This window comes from Accipiter gentilis, chromosome 22 (assembly GCF_929443795.1).
Source record: "Accipiter gentilis chromosome 22, bAccGen1.1, whole genome shotgun sequence".
In the NCBI taxonomy this organism is placed as follows: Eukaryota; Metazoa; Chordata; class Aves; order Accipitriformes; family Accipitridae; genus Astur; species Astur gentilis.
The window spans coordinates 17,488,041-17,513,751 of record NC_064901.1 but is presented as its reverse complement, the minus strand read 5'-3'; the positions used below and the strand labels follow the sequence as shown (position 1 = coordinate 17,513,751).

The following is a 25,711-nucleotide window of genomic DNA, read 5'->3' as shown; positions in this document are numbered from 1 at the left end:
GCCCCTTAAGCCACTATTTACCTATCTTGCAACGTTAGTGACCTTGAAAGACCAACTGTTACTATGTCAATCTATGGGGGTATTTCCTGCTTATTTTTAAAAACATGAAGAAATAAGGAGCATGCATGGTAAATAAGAACTATATTCCATGTGATCAAATCATATTCTTTTATGGTGAGACCAGGTGACTGCACAGTACAGTGATGGACATGTTGGGTACTTTGCTTCAGCAAGGTGAATATTCTAAGGGCAGTGAGCAGAAATGGAAAGACTTGCACGTGAATGGGAGTGTCTGAACACATGATTGAGGAGGAAAAGCTCTTTAGGTTGTGAAGAATCAAGACACTTCTACTGTGGTTAAATAGCTGTCCTTATGTGTTGGAAGAACTAAAATGTGTCTTCAAAGACTTCTCTGAGAGCCCAGTATGTATCTTGCTGAAATCCACAGCTTTCCTCTGCTGGTATAGGCATAACTGTCTTTATCCCTTTTCTGGAACATCCTTCTAAATCCAGGGACACTTGTCAGTGGTAGTAATTTTGAACATAATGACTCTTTATTGTCTGATCTTGCTTTGCTTTTGGATCTTACAGAGAACTCACAACATGCGTAGTAGTGATTTGCACAGAGTAGGTAAAACACCTAAGATATCAAAGCAGGCAGCAGAAATCTGGGCTGAAGTCAAGGCTCTGGTACATTGTTGTACTGATGGAATTTTGCCTTGGCTTACATTTTGGAGCATAAATTTCCTCTTTGGTTTTGGAAATATAAACTTTCCTATTTCATTTGGCTAATACCTTTTGTTTTTAAAAAACTTAGTTTGGGGGTGAGTCATAAGGAGTTTTGGAATCCAGACATTACACAGTGACTCCTCCTTTTCCATTGTAGATAGCTGAGAAAAGGGTTATGTGGTAGCAGAACTCTCTCACCTGACTGTGGAGCAGAAGGAAAGAACTGTCCCAATTGTAAAGCCATCATTCTGAAGTAATATCCTGCCCTTGTTAACTATCTGTAGAAATATTATATACAATTCATTGTGAATAACTGGCTTAAGTTGAGGCCTCTTTCCTGCTTGGGTAGATTTCTTGAATAAATTTTTTCTTTGAAATTATTTGCTAAATATTTTTATAGATAAATCTCAACCTAGTCGTGGTAGGTAAGAAATTGGTTTGCAGTATTCCATGTGCAGATGTTTTGGACAGATAATTTTGTTTTACATGGAAATATGAGGGTCAAAAATAGTGAATCTGTCTCCTGTTTGGGTAAACATGATTCCCACAATCACATTATTGGTATAAATAATTACCTCAATGGGTTGACACTTTAGTTTTTCTGTATATTATTTAATTTACCTCCAGGTTGCTTCTTCTGCAAGTGTTCTGATATTTGGGTTTGGAAAGTGACCACAAAGAAGAAAGCATAAGCATATCTAAACCAAATTAATTTTCTTATTTAACTGCATGGGCACAAAAAATGATTTGTGGTGAAGAACTACTCTGCTCTTTTTTCATAGTTACATATTCATGTTTATGAGAAACAAGAATTTATCACCATGTTTCATCAGTAATAAAATGGTTATGGGGAAAAAACTAGTCTGTGTGCCAGAAAGATGATGCAAGAGTGGTACCAAGCTGACACTGCCCCTTGTGTTGGAAGATAGCAATGTTATTTCTGAAAAGGCCTGCCTTTTTTTGGAAGAGGCATTCAGCTATACAACAATATTAAACCTGGTCCCAATCTTAAAACTGACAGGAAATATGGAATTTCTATATGGAGGAAGGTTTTCAAAGCTCAAAATGTTTTGTCATCCTGTGTTTTTAAGAAAAGGTGATTGTTTGCTTGTTTTGTGGAATGAAATAGTCTGAAATACTTGAGTTGATTTTATTGAGCATATACTGTATCAGAAGTTCAGAATAAAATATTTGACCATTCAAAGCATCGATAAAATCATGAAATGCCTTGTTTCATCAAATCACCAAGTGGAAAACTAGTTGGTCAGATTTTCAACCAGTTGCATTGGATAGTGTTATGCCTTGAGCTCCCTTAGGATAAATGCTTGGATAATGAAAGTGGCAGGGCAGCCTGGTGTAAAATGGGTATAGGCTGGAAATGGTAACATAGCTGAATGGGTCAGCTGCTGTATGAGACGAGACCCAAACATAGCCTGGGCTAGGAGACAGAGCAGGTGCCTTAAAAGATATTGTAAAGTAGGGCTTGAGGAGCAAAGCAAAGCCTTTGATGCCAAGCAAAAGAAGTGGAAGATGCACCACCACAGCTGTGATTTTTAAAGGAGCGACAGAATGAACAACTGTATGAATACCTACATGTGTAATAAGAATTGATGTTATGTTGCTGTCAAGTGATCAGCTGGGGAACCGTTAGTTCTACTACAGCAGTCTTCTTCAAAATCCTTCTGCTGTTTTCATGTTGTTTATTGACTATTATTTGCTATTTAAAAAAAGAAAAAAAAAGCTTCTCTGAAGTTTTACCTAGAAACTTGTATTCTGGTTTAAAAGTTGCAATCAGTTGCAGCACCTGAGCTTCGTGACTCCAGATGTCTACTTCCTTTAGCTAGAGCCATTAGTTTGTGCTGAATCTCTACAAGTTACTAACTTTCCTGCTGTCCATCTTCATTTGTCTGCTTTCATTCTTCTTATGTTTCCACAGAAACGTACCTATGTACATATCTCCACTTTTGTATTCTGTCCCTCTATCTGTGGAACATTTCCCTTGCCCATTTATAAAAGGAGTTGTTTCTTTCTTTTCCTTTTACCATTATGTCCTTGTCTCCTTTTATTTTTATTCCTGTATAAACTGCTGTTTTAGCATAACAACTTATGTTTGTACTGTATCACAGAACCATAGAATCATAGAATGATTTGGGCTGGAAGGGACTTTAAAGATCATCTAGTTCCAACCGCCCTGCCATGGGCAGGGACACCTTCCACTAAACCATGTTGCTCAAAGCCTCATCCAACCTGGCCTTGAACACTTCCAGGGATGGGGCATCCACAACTTCTCTGGGCAACCTGTTCCAGTGCCTCACCGCCCTCACAGGGAAGAAATTCTTCTTTACATCTAATCAAAATCTACTCTTTTAGTTTAAAGCCATTACCCCTTGTCCTATCCTTTATTCATAATCCCTCTGAGGCTGAGATATGCATTCAGATCCATTCCTTGTGCAAAATGAGAACTGACTGAAACGTTCCTATGATCTCTGCTGGATCAGTGACTAATGCAACCTTTCATGTACCCAGAGATACTGATCCTGTAGTGTTTTGTAGAAGCTGATTCTTTTGTCAAAAACTTCATTTTCAGGTTTCTCTAGTTATTTAATCTGAATTTTCTCTGCTGCAGTCTAAGACCAGCAGTTCTTGCTCTGTTCTTAGTGGATAACATTGTCTTCTTTCTATGTGTGTAAACAGTTACTGGGGCTTCTTTCAGCTGTGTTTTCTTCAGCTCTTTTGCTAAGCTTGTATCTTTTCTCTGAAAAATCTCCAAAGGGTGTTATTTAAGTAGCAGTGGCCAGAACTAAGTTGAATGTGCTGTTCTGAGGATGGAAGCAGTTCAGAAGATGAATGGTTGATACATTTACATGTAACTTACATTTACTTATACAACTTGGATTTATGCAACTTGCTCTGTTATGTATCTATGAGAGGTACAGAGATGTCTGACCTAATAGGTTGTTTAGTAAACCCTTTTTCAGTGCAAGACGCTCCTCTCCAGTGCCACATGTCATGTTTCAGTGGCAAAGGAGTTTTCATCCTTGTCCACCATGTGAGTTCATATTTAATATACCATTTGCTATTGCTTCTTGTTCCTTCCCTATTCAATCTGTTTCTACTCAGGCAGATTATCTGTCGTCTTCAGTTTCCTCATTATATTGCTTTGTCCTGTTTATAATGTGTTTTATTTATTTATACTAGATGCCATATTAATATTTACTAATTATGTTACTGTTTGAAAAAATTCTTTGATTAATGAAGCTCATATGATATATTTTTATTATTATTTCAGTATTTTTGCCAACAGTTCTCTGCATGTTTGATTCTTTCACTCTCTAGTCTACCCTCCAAATTAATGATAAAAACAGAGGTAAGCACTGGGCCCAAAATGGACTCTTGCAGGTGCTTGAAGATGCAGAAAGGTGCCTTGTGAAGTTTACAAAAAAGTTAGGCTCTTAATTCTCACTGATTTCAACTGGACGTAGGTTCCTAAACTGTTTACCTGAATATCCCACTAAGTGCCTATCTGCTTGTATTGTGCCTACAGATCATATAAAGCTGGTCCCTAAGTGGACACTTTGAACTTGACTCTGAACTACTAATAATTATTCAGAACATGTTTTTGTTTTTAAAAATGCTTGACCGTACATCCAAATCACTATAGCTTGAAACATCCTCCTGCTTTTTCTGTAACTTCATCGTCCAGTGGGACATTGAAATTTCATTATTTTGAGATTAATTTTTTTCTTCCCCATTCCCTTTCTCCACTAAATGTATTGTAGGTTCTGCCAACAAAAGGCTGGAGTCTTCAGGTAGTTTAAGTGATTAAGATGAACAGATTCCACTAAGTTTCAATGTGTACCCAGGATCTCTCTCTTTTAGTTTCCTTAGAAAATCCCAGCTAAATGTTGTATTGTTCTAGCATGACTTGCCAAATGCAATTCCTTGAGGCCTGTTCTTTAGGAACTATTTTATTGTATATGTTCACAAAAAGATGGCTCTAGTAATTACCTTGCTAACTTCACCTGCCTTCTTTCTCATCTCCTTGAAATAGACCTGATCCCATCATACTAATTTTAACAAATATCTCATTGATTCTCTGGAAGGTTTGCTGGAATACAAAAGGCCTACAAGATAAATCACGATTTAGCCTGATTTTTACCAGTTCTCTGAGACTTAATCTGTTGTCTTAATTCTTACAGATACTATGAATGAGTCTGACACTACTAACTGCTGCTTCTTAGGGCAGACCTTTGGTTAAATATCAGAATGACATTGTTTTTACATGCTTCTCATAAATCTCCATCATGACTTCAGCTTGCCTTTAAACTGTCAGCAGTTTAAGCCCTAAATCATCTCTTGGTATTATCCTTTCCAGTGAATCCCTAAGTAGTTAATAAGCAATAAGATCTAGAATAAGATGATTGTTCAGATGAACCCAACAGACAACTCTCCCACCATAGCTGCTGCTGTACTTGGCATTCATTGACTACATTATTGCATTATTGGTAGAAAAGCCAAGATTAGGGAGGCAAGGACATTTTTTGTTGTTTTTTGTTTGTTTGTTTGTTTTGTTTTGTTTTTAATTAATATTGAATAACACAGGTCTGGAGTAGAGCACATGGTAAGAGGGGAACAGAGTTGACTCTGGTAGTTGAATGTTTTCTACTCATATAGGCTACCTCTTTTCTCTTTTGTTTCTGCTAGCCATTCATTTATTGAAATCTGAACATATATGTTGTTGACTTGTGCATGTTTTGCACTGGAGTTCAACATCCCTGTGATGTTAATACAGCGGGTAGATTCTGGGGTTGTCCTCTAGGGGCAGTGAAACAAGGACTATAGAAAACCCACATCAGTAAATAGCTGCTCTAATACTAGAGGTGTATAGCATGACAGTACTGATTGGAGAGGGACAAAAGTAATGCCTTTCTATCAGTGGAGGTCAAAATACACTGTTAGCATTTGAGATCTCTGGATGTGCTAGAATGCGGGCATAACTGTAACAGGGGAGATTATATTACCAAACCAGTGCAAAACAAGGAATTTTTTTTTGGAGTGGAGCAAATGGTAGGATAGGAAGATAACTTTGAGGAATGACTGCCTGCTAGCAGTTAGCTTAAGATTTAGCATTTGACAGAGCCCAGCTGAGAAGAAAGAACAGGAGGCAAAGGAAAAAAGCAAAGAAAGACAATGAGGGGGGCAAGATTCAGTGACAAAAAAAAATAAGCACATGTACTCCCCCAATTTCCTGTTTCCACCAAAAACATGGATTGTTTCCTTCTGTCTCATACTGGTGACAGATTGTGCAAAATGTATGTGGAGAGCTGGCTGGAACATAGCTCACAGCCTGCCAAGGACCAAATGTGTAACAATTTCAAAATGACAGCAACACAGCAATTAAATATTTGATGAGGAAGTCTTCTAAGTCATAGATTTCAAATCCCCTTTTAAAGCAGGGGAAGTATTTTATATTAATTTTACTCATTGAGAAATGTAAACAGAGTGAGAATTTGCTTATCCAAAGAGTTGCAGGCTGTTACAGGCCAGAACTTAGAACAGAGCTCTCTTATGAAACACTCAGTGCTCGTGATTAAACTGTCTGCAAATTATGTTTTTCCCCCATAACACAGTTGTGTAACGTCTTCACTTCAGTCTTCAGATTAGAAGGAAAGTAAGGTTCATCATAGGAGAGCGTCTGGTGGCCTAATAAAATCTCTCCCTCTTCCCCGTTTGTGGTGTTTGATCTGCACTGCTGTATTACTGCTTACTTACCCAGCTTGTTCCTAAGATGGCATTCACATCAGGTTATAGCAAAAATATATCCTTTGAATGCAGGAGGAATTGAAGTGGGTTACGTTCTACAAACTCCTGCTGTTTTCATTGGGCTCGACTACCTAATTAAAGATCAAGTCAACTTCCCAGTGTTGAGATTCAGTATGAAATCTACCACATGCAAGGATGATGAGCCTATCTAGCAAGGAAAATTAAAGATAAAAAAAGTCAAAGCTGCTGAAAGAAAGGGAAGGCCACCCAGCAAAGTTTATGAAAGGCACACTCTCACTTGCTATGTGTAAGCTGCATAGCCTTAAGAACTAATCAGCAGCATACATTTCAGACTGGGAGAACCAGTTCTCATTATGCTTTTGTCAGCTCTGAGAATGAGAAAGATGTGGTGTAAGCACTGGTCTGGATGCTGGAACTCATGAATTCCAGTCCTGGTAATGACAAAAGATCACTGTGTGGGCAAGTCACTTAACCCCTCTGTGGTTCTCTTTTTTCAGAAGTGAAATGAGAATAGTATTTCCCACTCAGGAATGTGGAGGAAGATTAATTAATGTTTGAAAAGCCAATCTTGCAGTGGGAAGAGTTATATAAGAGCTAAGTGTTTATTAATGATCGCCCTTTTATAGAAACTACTTCTTAGCACAGTGATATGGTAGATTAATAAAATGTGCTCTATCTGGAAAATAAGAGATTAGAGTGAATTCAGGAAGATTCAGTCTGTTGGAGAAACCATGAAGTTCTGACTTAGCTTTTATTCTAGGAAAGTCTCACTGAAGCCAATCGTTCTTTTACCTGACTAATATCATGATACCCTTTTTCCCCTGCAGAAGTCTAATTTGCTTGGGGAATAGGAAATCCCTGCAGTTTCAACTCATGGCGGCATCACTTCGGACTTTTTCCATGATAGAACATGCATTTGAAAGGTGGAAAAGTCTAGACACCAGGAAAAAAAGCTGCTGGAAGCTACAAAGCTTTGGTCCTACAAAGGATCTGCTGGGACTGTGTAAACAGAACTCCTTTGCCTCAGCTCTGGTCATAAAGTCCTCCAAATTCCTTTTTAGCTAGGCATGTCTCAACTTGCTGCCACCCTTGAAGGCCATCCGAAAGAGTTTTGGCAGTGGGAAGGGCTCAGCTGCAGAATTACTACTGCCTCAGCTTATATCAATGTTTGCTGTTTTTTCCTGGTGAGCTGGTAACTTTCTCTCTGGAGAAGGGCAAGTCTGCAGACCCATCTGATTTCCTATGCCGTCCTAAACTCCACAGCCTGCAGGATCCTGTAGGGAATGGAGGCAAGGCCACAGCCTTTGGACTTCCTGCTGGGAATGCAAGTTTCCTTTTGTGCATTGAAGAAGAAAGATGTATGAGACCTATATTCAAGGACATGGTGCTTTTGTAAGGTAGCAACAGTAGAGCTAGAATTGTGGGTACGTTTTCAGGTAGAGCTGAATGAAATGAAGCCTGGTAGAATGTATAGAAATATTTTTTGTTTTGAAATTTAAAACTCCCTCTAATAGGTAAATGAGGCTGGGGTTTAGAGTTTATCTGATTTTGCAGCTAGGTTAGTATTAATGCAGGATCAAGATACATAAGAGCAAGGTAGAGTGGGATAGTCAGTCCATCAATAGCAGCTATTAAGTCCAAGTGCTTCCTCTGTTGTCAGTACAGCACTGATCACCTGATAGTGCTCTGAGAATAATTTAAGTAGACAGAAGTTTTTGAGCAGTATCAGTAATTCATAGCAGAAGAATTATTTTTTAACTTTCATCTTCAAATGCACATAAGGGGGATAGAGTGGGATACTTAGTATGATACTCAAATAACACACTAGAAATGTAAATCTCTCTCTCCATTCTAGGAAATGCTGTAACATCTGTGTAATTAGAGGGGGTTATCTTTCTGAAAAAATTTAAGCAGTGAGCATTTGTAACTCTCTTTGGTTTGATGATTACTTTTTTGTTACACTTTTTCCCCTATTCAAAAAGTAGAGACAAAGTCATACAGAACTGTGGATATATTGTCGTTTGACTTTCTGTCAGCATCTGTTCCACTGCTTGTCCTTTGCTCTGTAGGACCGCAGAGGAGAAGGAGTAGTTTCCCTCTCCAGAATGCATTAGAAGAATACATGGCTGGTACTAGAAGAAGGGAGACGGAACTGATGTTTTGTGGAGAGCATGCATCTAACACCAGTCTAGTTGTTCAAAATGTCTGGCAATAGAATTAGGTTTACATATGAAATGAGGGCAGATGCTTCAAAGAACGGATGTGGATATGTAGCTGAGCATTTTATTTCTCCCCAACTTTCCCCCCTCCCTCCTGCAGGAGTTCTCATTTCTAAATCAAGGGTATTCAAAGACTTACAACACTGATGACTGTGTGATCATCACCTTACAGAACGGAGAAAACTGGGATAAAAGTGTTCCAGATCACTCATTAATATCATGATGTTGTTTTACACGTTTCTAATAAGGGAAAGAATTTTTCTTGAGGGAGTTTGCAAATCAGCTGGAAGAGATGGAGAATGAAATATGTTATCGTGCTAGGCTTTGATTTACAATTTTCTATCATCTGTTCCAGAATGTGGACCATTCATTGGCTTTTTGTGAGTAGTAGCAGAAAAGTATAATAATGGGAGTTTTACTTATATGTAAATGAATAATTGGGGCAGGTCTTTTTTTATTATTTTTTTTGATTTGTGGAGCCTTATGACATTCCCAGACTCGGGTGTCTGAGGAATGGGAAGTACTTATCTGTATACATTGCAGGATACCTTTTCAGTATCAGGGCCGAGTTAAGCTTTTAGGAGTGGATGGTAACTTCCCCCTTGGAGATTTTTTCCAGGGGTCTAAGAATGAGACAGAGAACTAGATACTGCTGGGTTCTGTTCTCTCTTCTGGCACCACTTCCTTTGCCTTCCTAAGCAAGTTATGCAGGACAGACTACTGGGCATGACATTTATTCCTCTGTGAAATCCTTAAGGTTAATGAAGCTAATAAAGTGACTGAAAATGTGGCTGGGAGTAAAAATTTGCAGGAAGGGCACTAAGCTTCTTTGCCTTTATTTCCTAATCTTTTAAAACGGCAATAATTGTATTTGGTAGACGAAATAGCTGTATAAAAGAAAATGGAGATTCAGAGACTGCTTTGAAGATGAAGAGATAACTTTTAGAGACAATAACATGAATTAAAAACTTTATAGAAGCTGAATTTGTATGTAATGAATCTTATGATGAAGCTTGCCCTTGTGGTGAGCATCCTGTGAATATGTAGACCTTTCATCACCCTGAATTGTTTGATCCTGTTCTTAATGTCTGTTGACTTAATCCTAAAATAAACAAAAGTTCAGAAGGAGGATTCTCTGTCACACGTTTTATTATTTATTGGGATGCTGAATATGAAGTTTACCTGGGCAAATAAGTATCACTACTACATGTTCTTCTAGCAAGAAACTGTGGATGATTTCCATCTCCTTGTCTTGACTAGGAATCTGTGAATAAAGCTATTTATTACCCTTTTACAGAAAGCCTTTTTAAAAAAACCCACACCTGTTTCCTCTTCTCAGAGATCAGTAATGAAGAAAATAATGTCTGTCCTTCTCAGTCCAGTTTCCATTGCTGTGCATTGTGCCAGCCCCAACATCGGAACTGGCATTTAATTTGATTTTATGTGCAATCTTGTTAGTAATCTTAGCAGAGAGGATTAGGGCTGTATGAGCTGCAGAGACTGAACGTGCATTTGCCTAGGCCTGTAGAAAGGACTGCCGGCAGCATGGTGGGAAGAAAGCTTGTCTGGGGACCTGCGGCTGCAGGGCTGCCCTTCTGTCACCTTTCACCAATGTCGGCTGGAAGAATTTCGGGCAGGCGCGTGGAGTGTGTGGTGCTGCTCTCAGGGGAGAAGGGAGCATTATTTGAGAGGATGCTGGCATTGTTGCAGATCACACTGATGTTTCCATTCTCTCTTCCCCTCCCTCATATCTCCTTTCCTTCCAGTCTGTGGCAAGCGTTACAAGAACAGGCCTGGGCTGAGCTACCACTATGCTCACACCCACCTCGCCAGTGAAGAGGGTGATGAAGCCCGTGAGCAGGAGACCCGCTCTTCCCCTGTCCACAGAAACGAAAACCACAAACGTGAGTAATATCTTCCCTTTGCCTTTGAGATGCTTTTCAGGGATGTTGCCTCCACCCTGTCTTTGCCTTGCGGAGGCTGGCGTGATTGCCTGGCTCCGTTGTGAGTGATTGGGACCTGGATGCTTGGAGCTAATCAGCCGCAGCTCACACGGGTGCTGGCTCAGCTAGTCAGAAATTCATTTCAAACCCAGCATTATCTCTGCAGCAAGTCACTTTTCCATTACTGCTCCTGTGGGGAGGAGGTGCAGGGAAAGGGGGGAAAAGAAGAGATGCCCAACCTGCCCATCATCAAGCAGCCTCCCAGTGGCTGTTAGCAGGGATGTCAAGGAAATACACATCCAGTAGTTTGAGGGGGCTGCCTTTGTTTTGCCTTTGAATAAGAGACATTTATGTATGTCTCAGGTTTTTTAGGTATGAAATTCACAGCACCTTGTCCCCCTTATCCCTCCATCTCCTCCCCAAATGGCTAACCCTCAACTTTACCAAAAACCTCTTCTTAGTTGCAGTTTGGGAGAATCTATGAAAAAGCATCAGCACTGATCTGCAAGAAGGAGAGCTGGAACATGAGAGGAGAGAAGAGTTATGTGCCTAGATTCCCCACACTGATACAGGGCTGAAAGAAATCTTAGTGGTCCAGATGGCCCTATTTGACTGTCCTTCCTCTGCTGCTTAGGCACAGAACTGGGAGTCAAGGAGACTGTGTTTTATTACTGATTTTTGCAAGTCTCTAAGCCCCTGTTTCTTAGTTTTCCAGTGTGCAATACTATGTGATGTTTGCTTTCACCTTGCAATTTGTGTAGATAGCTTTGTCCACTTTCAAAAAGTCCTTTCAGATCACCATGTGAACTGTGTCATTTTGGTTCAAAGTAATGAACAATGTGGACAAAGCAATAAAATGCTTATGGGGAAAATATCCAGGCAAACACTTTCTAATACATTAAGAAGAACTGGGAGAAATATGGAAGTAGGAAAACATTTTCTTTCTAAGCAGGATAATTGATAATTGTCCCCAGGGAGGTGTGGGAGGGGGTTTCCTTCCTCCAAAGCATCTGCTGCTAGCCACTGTCTGAGCTTGAATGGCCATTTAGTGTGATCCCATTTGGCAGTCCCTATGTTTCTGTCACTTTTATGCTCTACCTTTTAGTTATTCACATGTTTTGTATGTTCACAGCAAAAGTAATTTTGACTCCTCCAGCTGTTGGTAAACTTGAGCTGTCAATGCACTGAGAGTGACTGCTCGGGCAGGCTGGGGAATGTCAGTGTTCAGCCAGTAGCTTTTGTTTACTTAGCATTTATATCATCTCTGTTGTTGTTTTTTTTCCTGTGCCTGCACTAGTCAGTAATAGTTGCATATCTGAGAGGCATATTGCAAATCTGTATTGAATTAATATTGATAATGGCCTTGCAGAGTTGCCTGAACAAAGAAGGGTAGTGTGCCCTGCCCTTCATCTTGTTATAGAGGCCAAGGACAGTCTCAGTCCTTATGTTTCTGGTGCTTAGGAAATGATAGAAGTTAGCAAGAAGAGGAGCTAGAAAAGCTGTGGTAAGGTTAGGAGCAGCTGGCCTTGGCCCATAGAAAGTAAGGTGCATTCTACACTATGGGAAAGGGTAGAGCGGGAGCTGCTCAGGCTTGTGTTCCCCCAGAGGTCCTGTGTGATGCATGTGGCAGAGGGAAGCTGCTGATGCACAGATCCCCAAACAGGCAGAAGTTTAGAGCCAGTGGGGTAAGCCACTCTGAGGTCCAGATTCCTGAGCAGAAAGAATCTGCTTAACAACCAGCCAGGAGCCAGTGAGGTACGGGCAACAGCCATGCGAATGTGAAGATCACCCCTGGGGAAAGTTCCAGACGCCGGAAGGTAACTCTCCCAAATGGCTTAGCTGTCGCAGTGGCTGTTTGTTCCTTTTTGCCTGTTTGTTTGTTTACAGCCTTGAGCTCAGATCTTGCATCTTTGCTCTTTCACTTGGCAATATTTAATTTATGCTGCCATTTATCTTCCATGTGAATGCTAATTGTCCACATTGCTAATGTGCAGTCATTAAATGGTCCCTTTGTACAGGGGGATGGTGGGGAGCCAGGGCATCAGATCCTTCCTCTCCCCTAAGAACTGCTAGGCATGTGTTATGAATTAGATTTGACAGGTCTGCAGCGTTGCAAGGCTCGGGCTTCAAGAATCCTCTCTGCATGGGCTTGGGGGGCCGGGGGGAGGGAGAGAGGGAGGGAAAGCAGGGGGGGATGTTAATCCAAACAGCTAATCCGCAACCTACTGAACAGGAGGACCAGAGATATGGTATAGAGCAGGGTCTGGTTATTTGCTTAGCAGTGTGTCAGAGAGATATGAGCAGCCTGATTTAGAAAAGGCAAGACAAATTCAAACCAGCCATTTGGAATTTGCCGTGCTGTGGGAGGTGAGCACTGGGTCAGCAAAGTTCAGGCGGGCAGCTGCAGTATGAACTTCCTTCCTTTGTACCCACATCTCCTCTGCAGCCTCCGTTCCTTGCAGTACCTGTGGTAACAGCAGCCATGCTGACGCAGGAGGGAGCTTTCTGGAGCAGGGCTTCTGCAGGACTCAGCTATTGATGCCTTGGCTGGTGCCAGCTCAAGAGCTGATGGCCCCTTGTCTTTCTGCACACCCAGTCCCCTTTATCTTTACTCTTCTCATGCACAGACCAGTTTGGGTAGTTCAGTAAATTATCCAGGGACTGGAAAAGAGCTGTAGATAGGAGGAACCTACCTGAAACTGAGAACCACTGAACAGCTGCGTGTCAAAGAACAGGGACTGGCCCAAGCTCCAAGTCTCACCTCCTTGGCACATCTCGCTGTCCTTGACTGTTGTAGAAGGTTTGTTTATTTACATCTCTCTCTCCTTCTGTCCTTCTTCCTCACCTGTAGATTACCCTTTGCAACATGGAAGATAGTTCACCAGTCTCCTCTGGCCTTTGCCTTTCCTAAAACTTCTTAGCCTGTGCTTTGTTTGAGCTTTAGTTGCTTTGTTTGTATGTCTTATCTAGCCCTTTGACACAGATAAATAGCCCTTCGTCAGTGCCTAGTCTTGCCTCTGCCTACACACACATTTATTTTTGACCTAGTCTCTGATTTTGTTACCTGAGTATGGAACTGTGAAGAGTAAGTTACAGAAAACCCTTAAAAAAGTCAACTCCCCCCTTCCTCAACTGCACTGGTAAAAAGAAATGATCCCACACCATTCTCAGCCTTTTTTTCTGCTGGCTTTTCCTCCACATGTTGGCACCGAGAGCGTGAGATTTGTGAGCCCAGGGTGCATCCAAGCCTGCCACAAAACACCTGCTGTTTTATTCCATCTCACTCCATGGGTACAGGCCAGCTCTGGGGGCAGCTGGTGCTCACAAATTTTGAGACACTTCTGATATAGGAATTACATTAGACTTCTATCTATTGAAATGTGTATATGAATGAGTGTACTAGTATAAATGCTCTTCCTTAATTCCTGGGAGAATAGGATAGTGTGTCTACATGGAGAAAAACTTCCTCTCCGTTAAAGGAGAAGAGTTTTCAGTAGCATTTTTCTGTGTGAAACGTTGGTTACAGGCAGCTGTGCAGTAAACAGCAACTGAACAGATCTTATGCCCACGAGCACTTTGGCCAATGACAATCGTAAATAAAGCACATTGTGGGGGCTGTCACTGGCCTAGCTGCTGTGTGCAGGTTGGTCCATCCTCCAATACATGTAGTTAATGAGAATGCAGTCATGTGCCCTCCTGTGACTCTGCTAGCTTGCACATCTGACCTGCAAAACCACCTGTGTATGTTATTTCATAGCATCAGCCTGTTGTGCCCAGTTCCATCGCAGATTTTATGATGTGGATAAATCTCTACTGGAGAGACCAGCCAAAGTTGTTTGTGTACTCTAAGCATAATTGGATACCCAGTCTCCAGAGATAAAAAATTAATGTGCTAACCTCAGTGTGCCTCCAAGCTGTCCTCCAGCTCCCCCACACAGTCATCTTTGAAACATTTTTATTTCCATCCAGGCAGGGGGCTGGCCATGAATAAATGACGAGAGTCAGCCCCTCAGTTGGAGACGAGCTGTTTGTTCCTCTCCACAAGCAGCATCAATTTGGAAAGCTACATCAGGCCTACTTTTTCCCTGCCTCAGTGCTGATCCTTGCTGGGGCCATGATGGGATCTACTTCTGAATGCAAGGATGCATCAATGCCTACCTTGCAACAAGATACCCTGCAGCAGGTGCCTTTTCAGTGAAAATATGTACATTACCTTGAGTTGACTTCTCATTAGTTTAATCTGTTTGGTTTTTTCTTTTCCAGAGCTTGTTTTCTTAAGGAAAAAGAGAATACTAAAAGAAACAGTAGTGATTGCCGAGTTTAGGACTGTAATGATTTCCACTCAAACCCTGTTTGCAGCTATAAATCTCTCAGACTTTTGTGCCTGTATTTTGGTATGGTGAGGAAAAAAAAAAAAAATTAGAGTTTTGGAATAGTGGAAAATCCCAAACTTGTCTCATATGTAGAGGGATCCATAGGGGACGTTTTGTTGTTTTGTTTGGAGTTGTGGAGGGGTTTTTTTATACTTCGGGGGGGGGGGGGGGTGTTTATATGCTGCTTGGCCAGAACCACTAATGTTGTTGTCAATGCGCAACTCCCATTGAAGAGAAACACCTAGTGCTTCTCAGTAGTTTATGGGGAAACATTTCCAATTTGACTAATAAGTTTTTGAAAACCATGTGTTGCTTCAATAACACGTCAGCTTTTGAGACAGAATGGTATCATCTATGTACTTATAATCTTTTTTTCCTTTCTCACTATCTCCTTGCTTTTTTTCTCCTCCGTGTAGAATTTGAACACAAGTAAAACCCAAAAGTTTTGACTGAATTTGAATTTAGGTGCTCTGCCTTCTCACACTCCACCAGTGAGCAATTTCCAGATCTAAAGCCTACAACATGTTGCAGGGACCCATTTCACAACACTGGCCATTCTTACCTGAATACTGAGGGATGCTGCTGGACAGGGCTGTATATTTGGCCCTATAATCCCTCCTTGAGTTCCCTGAGCTGATGGGAATGATGCATTTCAGTGGCCAGAGGCCAAGTCTCAGGAGAGGTACCCCTCAAATCTGTATGTTAACGTTTCAGACTCTTTTGTCTGCCTTGGTATTCTGCATCTCCTACTGTTTATTGTCATGAGTCACTAGGCAGTTACAATGATTTACTGTGAGCAGTGGGATTTTGGCCCATGCTTTAGGTGTTCCTGCAGAAGACTCTGCAAGATCAGTGCACAGACATTTCTGTGAAGTGCTGCCTTATGGTGCAGGAATGCTGACTGCCCAAATCTACGAGATCTGATCAGTTGATGCTGTATTTTCCTAGCTGTACCTTCCACTGCCCACCTCCCAGCTCATTCATTAGATGTTCAACTTACGGGCCATATTGATTCCTGTGAGACATGATCAAATGTTCTTTCTTTCCCCACATTCAGAGGCTTCCTCTGACTCCTATAGATGTACCTCCATCTCATAGCACTCGTAGCTTGTAGTTCTCCTTGGCTGTGCCTCTCTGTGAGCAGGGGCTGTGAGAAAGGCAAACCTGTCAGAGCTGCTAAAAACTGTGCAAAGGCAACAGCTTCTTCTGTCCTCACAGCACCAGCTAACTCAAAGAGGAGATAAAATCCAGTTACTAAGGAGAACCAGCAATACTTTGGGTGGGTGGTTTGCAGCACCTCTCTCAATAGCATAGCCTGCTTCTCTGGCTGCCAGCAAAGGGCATGCCCATGCTGTGCGGAGGAGTGCAGCGTGGGGAGCCTGAGCTAGCGGAGGCCCATTGGGCTGTGCAGGCTGATTAGCTCGACTCTGGGAACAGAACAGCAGCTGTTTCCCAGTGCTACACCCAAGTTCAGAGCTTATTCAGTTGAATACTGTGCCACGTCGACACAGATGTGTCGCTACCAACCTAAGCTGCACTTACAGCCTGCTGGAGGGTCTCTGTATCAGGTGCCCCAACACTTCCCAGTTTGGGGTTAGCCAACGTGCTTATCTCTGGTGTTAACGACAGGGTAAATGTGCCCAGAGAGACTGGCCGTTTCCTCTCATTCAGCTTGATTTACATTTTTTCCTGGAAAACTGCAATGAAAAAACCCTGCAGTTAATTCACTGGCGAGGAGGCCACAGAAATGACTGTGCCCATCTCTGCCTGGCTGCGTACATGTGAGAGAGCAAGAGCCTTGAATGCGTTTCAGCTGTACTTGGCCTGATCCTCACCACACCAGGAGTTATGTTTTTCTTATATTGTTCCTTTCCACGTCAGGGTCTAGCCCTGGGCACAGAAGCGCCTCCACAACCTGCCCCTCTGGCCCCCACCATTGCTCATTACACCCCAGAAATGACCGGGGCAGAAGCAGGTGCGTGCCCAGCCAGGCATCTCCCTCCTCTTCTCTCAAGAAAAGCCACAGTCCAAGTGCCGCTTTTCTTGCCCCTTCTCCTCAAAGCCATTTTTTAATTTAATTATCACGTCGTAATTTCTTGCACGAGCCTGCCTATCCCCCACCGATGCATTTTGAGCAGCAAAAGAAGGGGCCGCGCTGCAATTCCTTACACTTGAGAGATGAAGCAATAACAGGTGGCAAGGCCAGAGGCAGCCCCGGCTGGGCATGCCGGTTGCCGTGGAAACGGGCCAGGCCTGCCAGGGATGAGCACGGGCAGCAGGGGAGGGAGCGAAGGCAACATGGGGGCACTTAGGCTATAGGTTGGGATTATATGTCATCAAGTCCTCCAAGGGGCTTGGCAACCGCAGGCTCAGGTTTTTGGCTGCCGTCTTGCTGCGCAGGAGGCCAAACGTTGGACTTGCGCTTCGGCAGCGGGGAAAAAGGGAGGAGTTGGAAAGGAAAACCGGGCCCCCGTCTCAGACAAAGAGTCTTGTAGATTTAAAAAAACAACCACAACACCAAAAAAGCAAATCCGCCCCTTTTCCTCCGTTGCAAAGTGCATTGACTTGATTCAGGCCTACATGCAGGTTCCCGTGGTCCCTATTGTACTCTGGAAATTTTTGTTGCAAACAGAGTAAATGGCCTGATTCAAAGCCTTTCAAATTGAATTGAAAACCTCCAGTGAACTTTATTGGTTTTGGATCAAGCCCAGAAGAAACAGGTAAGAGCTGGACAAAATGTGCTAGGAAAAATCCCTTTGGGAGCGCATATATATCCAACTGTAGCCAATTCACTGTAATCGTTTAAATAAAGGACCGACAGCAAGGCATGCACTCTACTCCTCATCCTCCACTGCCTTTCCAGTACTGTACATATCATAAAAAATAGGGATAAAATGCTACCAAACCTAGATGCACAGCTTAAACTATGGTTAAGTATTATGCTGTATTACCTGCAGGCTGAAGAAACATATGTGACTGTGATTTGGTACCAAGGAACAGAGAAACCAGTTTTTCTTTTAAGCACTGGTTCCAGTTCAAAGTTTTTAAAGATTGTGATCTACATCATCAAAATAACTTAACTTAGAAAATTAAAAAACTACAAGGTTCTATTTATTTGAGGTTTTGGCTATATGTATTTAAGGGTCACGTTTTGAAGAAAAGCTATTTAAAATATCTGTATTCTGAATTTTATGATTAAAACAGGGACAAGAATTGCTTCTTCTGAACTCACCTTCCATTCAAGATATTCTCTGCAGCCATGAGAGCTAGAAAACTGAGATTCTTATTGAGTTATGTGGCTCCAAGACATGATGTAGAAAGGAAAAATCCTATTTTTTTAATGTTATTTCTCTAGAAGCAGCTTTCTTTTATTATTAAACTGAAACCATGAGGAAGGTAACTTCCAGGTTTTTTGATTACTTGAGGAGGGCAGAAAGGAAGCTAGAACTCTGTTTAGAGCCCCTGCCTTCAAAATCAAGATGGCACAGAAGTTATTTTAAATATATAAACTCAGTCAATTTGTTTAGCTTTTAAGGTTTTGTCTACAGAACAAAGTTACTGTGTGATATACTACAGAATTTATTTAATTTACAGTACTTATTTTGCAAGAAGACTCCTGTGAATGATGGTACCATATTTTAAGTTGGTCTTTATTCTGCTTAGCTTGGTACAGTTTGAAATTAACTTGATTAGGCTAAGAAGAATAAAAATATTTCCGAATAAGCACATACCAAAGTTATTTGGAAATATTTGACTTCATTCTCAGTCTGCATCCTGTCTTCACATGAATCAGCTTTCAGGTACAGAGAAACTGTCATTTGAACTGTGCAGGTCTTTCTGTGTCTCTCTGGGTCACAGCAACCCCATGCAGCGCTACAGGCTTGGGGAAGAGTGGCTGGAAAGCTGCCCGGTGGAAAAGGACGTGGCGGTGTTGGTTGACAGCCGGCTGAATACGAGCCAGCAGTGTGCCCAGGCGGCCAAGAAGGCCAAGGGCACCCCGGCCTGTATCAGAAATAGTGTGGCCAACAGGAGCAGGGAGGTGGTTGTCCCCTGTACTGGGCACTGGTGAGGCCGCACCTCGAGTCCTGTGTTCAGTTTTGGGCCCCTCACTACAGGAAAGACACTGAGGTGCTGGAGCGTGTCCAGAGAAGGGCAACCAAGTCGGTGAGGGGCCTGGAGCACAAGTCTTACGAGGAGCGGCTGAGGGAACTGGGGTTGTTCAGCCTGGAGAAAAGGAGGCTGAGGGGAGACCTGATCGCTCTCTGCAACTACCTGAAAGGAGGCTGTAGCGAGGTGGGGGTCGGTCTCTGCTGTCAGGTAACAAGGGATAGGACGAGAGGAAATGGCCTTGAGTTGTGCCGGGGGAGGTTTAGATTGGATATTAGGAAAAAATTATTCACCAGAAGGGTTGTCAAGCATTGGAACAGGCTGCCCAGGGAAGTGGTGGAGTCACTGTCCCTGAAGGTATTCAAAAGACTTATAGATGAGGCACTGAGGGACATGGTTTAGTAGTGGACTTGGCAGTGCTAAGTTAACAGTTGGACTTGATGATCTTAAAGGTTTTTTCCAACCTGAACGATTCTATGGTTCTATGATTCTCCTTAATCCATTTTTTAAAGTATTTTAAAAAATTGTATACTCCATTTATTTTGGGGCAGATGCAGATGAAGACAGGGCCTTTGATTAAACTAGAAGGCAACACTGAGTTGAAATGTCAAGAGACGCTGATTTAAATACACCCCCTATGAGCACACCTTAGCTCAGGCAGTGCTCTTCAAAGCTCCTCAGAGCTTTTGATCTGTTGTTGCAGTTTGTAATGTAAAAGAAAATCAGAGGAGTTTTGAGTAAGTTGGGACGAGACCATGGTTGGTTTTAAAGGCTTTGCTTTAAAACAGTTTCTGATTCTGGGTAAACATTTTTTAGACAAAATCCTTGGTTGCAGTCACACAATCCAAATGGCTGAGCTTACTGCTAGTGAGTTACGTCTCATTAGCTGAGCTATCGTCTGGCTTAAGCTAGCACCTTCTACTTTGTGATTAACATGTGCAAAAAGTGGATACCTAGTTAATTACTATGTCTCAGATGAAAAGCAGCAACACATTAGTCCCTAGTAATTTAATTGCTTTCACTTGTGAATCCATTCACATACTTACTTTTGTAAGTAATTTTATTGATTAAAGGGTGGGATTAGGGTTGGGCTTTTGGTGCATGATACCCCTCTCATGAATATTGCACGTTATGTCTTGCTACTTTTGCTTTGTTTCTTAATTCCCTCATCATTTGTGACCCACAGTAAAATAGAACTAAAAACTCCAAGGTCGTACACAAAAAAAAAATAATTTGAAAGTAAGAACACTGCTTACTATCAACTGGAAATCTCTTTATTCTCAAACCTTCTGTGATTTAGCCTGGGGCTTAATTCACTGTACAGTACTGATCAAGAAAATAAGCCTAAGTCAGGTTTGATTCTAGGTTTTGCACCTGTTAGAAGAGAAGAATATTGAAGATAATAACATTCCCTGGCTTATTTGGCTCTAGAGGTACTTAATTTAAGACATTATTGATGTAACTTAAGGAACGTCTCATCTGTGTGTGACTTTTCAGGCCTGATATCTCTATCATGCTCAACTGAGCCAGGTCCATATTTATGAGTGACGAGCAATAAATGAGCACATAGGCACTCACATTAAAAAATAAATTAAATTGGAAGAAGAAAAGAAGAAAAGGAAAGGAGATGATCAAAACCCATGCTTATTCCCTTGCCGGTAGTCTAGGAGAATCCCTTCAGCTTCATTGCAGTCAGCAAATACACTCCACCTGTCACACACACCGCAGACAAATTGATCAGTATATGTGTTTTCACAGGGTCCTCTGTCCCATTTCCAGTTTGACAGTCAGTGGATCTAAGGGTCGTAAGCTGCACTAGAAAAATTTAAGTCAGTATATGCAGAGTATTAAATCAATTATACCATTCTGAGTGGTGGTAGAGGTGGAGCTCTTTCCTAAGTCTGCTGGCGAGCACCTTGAATTCTTGTTTTCATTTGTGGCCTCACCGCAGAATTGTTGTGTGCTCATGAGTAAGCCAGTTCATCACTCTACCTCCAAGTCTTTCAGCTGTAAATGCAATGCAGCCTCCTCACCACAAGACTTTATTAGGGCCCAGAAACTCTTTGGTTAGAGTCAATGGCAAAAGAGGCTTTTGACCTCACCAAAGGTTAATATTAGGATCTTAGTATCTGTAAGGCACTTTAAGAAATTCAGATGAAAGGTGAAGTAACATAATAAGGAACAACAACAAAAAAATCAGTGAACGCTGAGCTTGCTGAGTTTGCTTTGCCCACGGCCTGTCTGTAGATGCAGCACAATATAAAGAGGTAATTACGTAACTTTTTCAGAATGGGGCTGTAGTGGGAAAAATAAATGCTAGGGAGATCTGCTTTTTATACACAAAATATGTAAAAGTAGCAACTTTATGATCATTTTGTTACAGCTCTTAAAATGAGCCGGTGTGCTAGGCTTCCACCTGGTTCCTGTTCTTTTTTTGCTTATCTTGCATGCATGTATTAAATGCCTCTCTGCAAATAGGCAAAATGCTAACCTAACACTTCTCTCTGGTTTTGGGAGAAAAGGGGATCTGCTAACCAGGACCATTTCAGAGGAAAGTCCATTGTTTAGTAAATACTGTCAGGGACTTAGCGACCATGCAAGAAGATATTGATGTATTTAAGTCAGTATATGAGTAAAAGCCAGTAAAAGCCTTACGGGTTTTAATTTTTTTCTTAATTTCATCTTACCTGCAATCTTTCAGTTACCATTCTCCACAAAGCTCAGCTAATCAACAGCTGGAAGTAAATGAATAACTAGATGCACCCAAGCCAGAAAAGCAGATTGAACTCGGAGGAAATTTTAATTTTAAGTGTATGTCTTGGACTGCTACCAGAAGCCCTTTAGAATGTCATTGTTCTTTGGGGGAAATTTGGATGTGGACAAAAAGACCATTAATAAAGCCTGTCAAAACATCTGTTAAAAATCTGCAAGTTACAAAATATGCATTAAAAAGATAATTAAATATAGATGGTACAGTTTAAAGGTCTTCATTTTCTAGTTTGTAGAAATCTTCATGGGGTAGGCTTAGGCCAGGTATACCACTGGAATTTTTAAGTTAAAAAAGGAGAAACAAAGACAAAGACCAATCATTCCCTCCACTCCCCTCTCCCTTCTCCAGTTCCTAGTTAGAGTGTACAGGAACAAGAAGTTTTCTCTCTCTGGAGAGCAGAGGAGGAAAATGGCAGTTGCGAGTGAGAAAAAAAAGCACATTGCTGTTCTGCTCAACTAAGAGGAATGCAGAAGACCTCTGCCCTTCTCTCCTTTCTGGGGGAACTGCCTCTTCTCTACTTAAGACCCAGTGTGTGTTTGCTCCTTTCCAACTATTCCTAGCTGGAAAATAAGAACATAATTTCCCTCCTTTTTTCTTGGCTGAACGAGTTTTTAACTCTGCCGGCTGGGACATCTGCCCCAGGGCTGACTCTTTGCACCTGTGCTGGATGCTGGGGTAGTGCTGGACCTGCTGCCCTCCCTGCTCCTCCCGGGGGACACGCACCCTGCTGCAGGTAGCTTAACCCTTGGGTGAGCTGCCCACAAATGGCTTTGCCTGTGAATATTCATGGGTGTTTGAACCAACTTCTTGGCTAAGGACACCCTGCCACTTTGAGATGTAATCCCCCAAAAAGCTACTTGAAATAAAACCAGTTAGGGTACCTATCGCCCCATCTCCCTGCTGTTGGTTTTTTGAGTTTTGGGGAATGTGTCTTTCCTTTCTGAATTTCTGTTTTGTGGTTTTATGATTATGACTGCTGTCTGAAAAACCAGGCTTGGCTTACTGACAGCATAGTTCTGATCCTGTATTAGGGATTGTTTCTATGCCTGTGCATGTTATGAAGTCCCTGAACTGTACAGGGATTTCTGGCAGCAGGTCTTTGCAAGGGACGAGCCCAGCTGGCATTCTAAAAGAAATGGTGAAGTGCATTTCAGGCAAAATAGGTACAACACAGGGTGTACTTAAAATGGAGGTGATTTATGCAATTTATTTTTTGTTCCGATTGACAATATTTTGGGAAGACTGTGGCCTGCAAACTCACTGAGCTAACATCATATCAAGTAGAAGGGGAAAATGTCCAGACTGAATGGTCTTTAAGTAAATATGATTTCTAACCCGACTGCAGCCCAGAAAGGACCTGACGGGGTCATCATTCCCAATAACTACTGTGACTTCTGCCTCGGAGGCTCCAATATGAACAAAAAAAGTGGCCGACCTGAGGAACTTGTATCATGCTCAGACTGTGGGCGCTCTGGTAGGTGACTCCTTCTTTCTTGTACAAAGGCATTTGTGTGATTTGGTTTTTGCTTATTCTGAAGATTTTGAAGAAGGGCAGTGCATTTGGGAGGGGATAGAAGATGAAGTCTTACCTCTTGTCTGTGTTTGTGGTAAAGGATGACTGGAACATTTTCTGTCATAAAACCCATTGCTGGATTCACATTTTTAAGCTAATGGGGTCTTACGAAATAATAAACTTTTAATGTATTTAGCGGCTTCTGTGAACATTGGTACATGTACTAGTTGTTCTTCAAATGGAAGGAGAAAATCCTGTGACAACGTTAAAGAATGGTCTCTGTCTTCAAATGCTGCAATTACAACTATAAATTACTTACAAGATTTATGAAAGTTGCATGACAAGCATTTCCATTGATTACACATTTCATGCATTTCTTCATCCAAAAAAGAAAGAGGGAGGAAATTACAGGGTAGGGATGGGGGTAGCTGTCAAGAATTATCCTCTTACAAGATGACTATCATTAGTTTTGTTTAAAGAGCTTTTTATTTCTCCGTTTTCTTTCCTTCTCTCTTTTTAAATGTAGGCAATTGTGTCTTTCCCATTCTGAGTTGTCTTTTTTTCTGGACTGTTGTTTTCTTCCTTCCTTCCTTTGTTTGTTTGTTTGTTTGTTTGTTTCTTTCTTTCTTTCTTTCTTTCTTTCTTTCTTTATTCTCTTTTTTTGGGGGGGAAATTTTATCCCAGCTGAGCAGTTATTTATAGCTTGTGTGGAAGGTGGTGGCAGTGGTAGAGGGAATGGGAGACCTTTAACAAATGCATATTCCAGCTTTGGTCCAAGTTTCCAGTTGTGGTATTTCTGGAAAATGGTGATACTAGTGGTAATAAGACCATCATATGGAAATCTGAAAACCAAAGAGACCTTGAAATTAAGTATTGCTGCTGCTCCTTCTGTACTGTAGTCACTGAAAGATGTCTGTTGCATGGTGGCTGAAATGTGATGTGGAGTGTTCTCGTGCCAAGGGAGTGGCATTTTTATGCTCCTGCTGAAATTCACAGTAAGCCTCTTGCCACATTCAGTGGGAGCAGGACTAGACTCTCACTGACAAATTGCCTTCTGCAGTTGTTGTGACCTCTGAAGATATTCTGAAGTGATACTGACTGTCACCAGAGGACTGATGGGAACCCCTTTGGTTTTCTCCAGGGGCATCCTTATCAATGCTGTGCAGCCAGGGGCATGGACTTTTTAGCGTATACGTGTTTGTTTCTTAATAACTGAAGGGGGAAGTTCATGGGGTCTGTGGTGCCATCTTGGAAGATCATTGCCCTTTCCCTTGATTGTTATAGTTCAATATAACTCATTTCAGCATTGTCCTGATATGGCACAGTGAGACGGATCAATATTTTTTTGCTATTTAAACATTGCTATGGTGATTATATCAGAATGTAACACAAATACATTAATTCCCTTGATTCCTTAGTGTGATAGAACAAGTAGATCAGCATGTAACCTAAATTGTGCAAAATCAGTTCCATTAAATGCTATCCTTGTACAAATTCTGACCCACCTGGGTCATTCATAGGGTTCTACAATGCTGTGACTGATGTGTGATAAAAGTGATTAAGGTACAACCACACACAAATTTCTAAACTAAAACAATGAAACCTGTTTGGTGGCTGCCATCTTTCTCTTTCTTGATAATGGAGAACATTTTCATTATGCTGAAAGAGAGGTCATGGAAATTACCTTGTTTCTTCCGTTCACAAAGTCAGTAAAATCACATCTCTACAAGGTGGTTCATCTGCCAATTATTTTACTATATACATTTTCTTTTTGTGAACAGGATTTTATTCTTCATGTCTCAAGCAATGCAGTATACTTGTTATATGGCTGATTCCTGTAGCTGGAGCGGGGACCAAACAGTTGGTTACTTAATACCATGCTACTGTTTCTGAATAATAGAATAGCCGTTCCCTAAAATCTCACACTTTCATTATGCTGGGGCACAAGAGACATCTTTTTATCTACCTTTTCTGAAGAGGGAATTTGAAGGCTATGCCATTAATCACATAACATGTTTGATTGAGGGAGAAAATAAACCTCAGTTTTGCAGACTTCAGTATTTGACTTTTCTTCTTTATGTTGTTGTTGTTGCCGCTATTGATGTCCTGTGTGGAGAATTTCCTGTTCCATATTGAACGTTGGATTGACTTACACACATTTGAACTTTTCAGTGTTCCCAAAGACAGGTCACTTTTCATCTTAGTTGGTTTAGTTGTTGAACTGTATATATTTGTTGGGGGGGGAGGATATTTTTGAAGGAGATGCCATGAAA

The 25,711-nt window shown here is 41.5% G+C and overlaps 1 protein-coding gene across 5 annotated transcripts in view; it reads left to right on the top strand.

Moving 5' to 3' along the window:
* DPF3 (double PHD fingers 3) overlaps positions 1 to 25,711 on the top strand; it is a 164,982-nt gene that overhangs the window by 110,359 nt on the left and 28,912 nt on the right. For all 5 annotated transcript variants that reach the window (XR_007509178.1, XR_007509177.1, XR_007509176.1 and 2 more), the window contains exons 8-9: positions 10,499 to 10,636; positions 23,271 to 23,399. Coding sequence is in view for 2 of the 5 variants with exons in the window: in XM_049825668.1 (XP_049681625.1) it covers positions 10,499 to 10,636; positions 23,271 to 23,399 (267 nt within the window). In the remaining 3 variants the exon portion in view is untranslated. The remainder of the gene's footprint in view (positions 1 to 10,498; positions 10,637 to 23,270; positions 23,400 to 25,711) is intronic.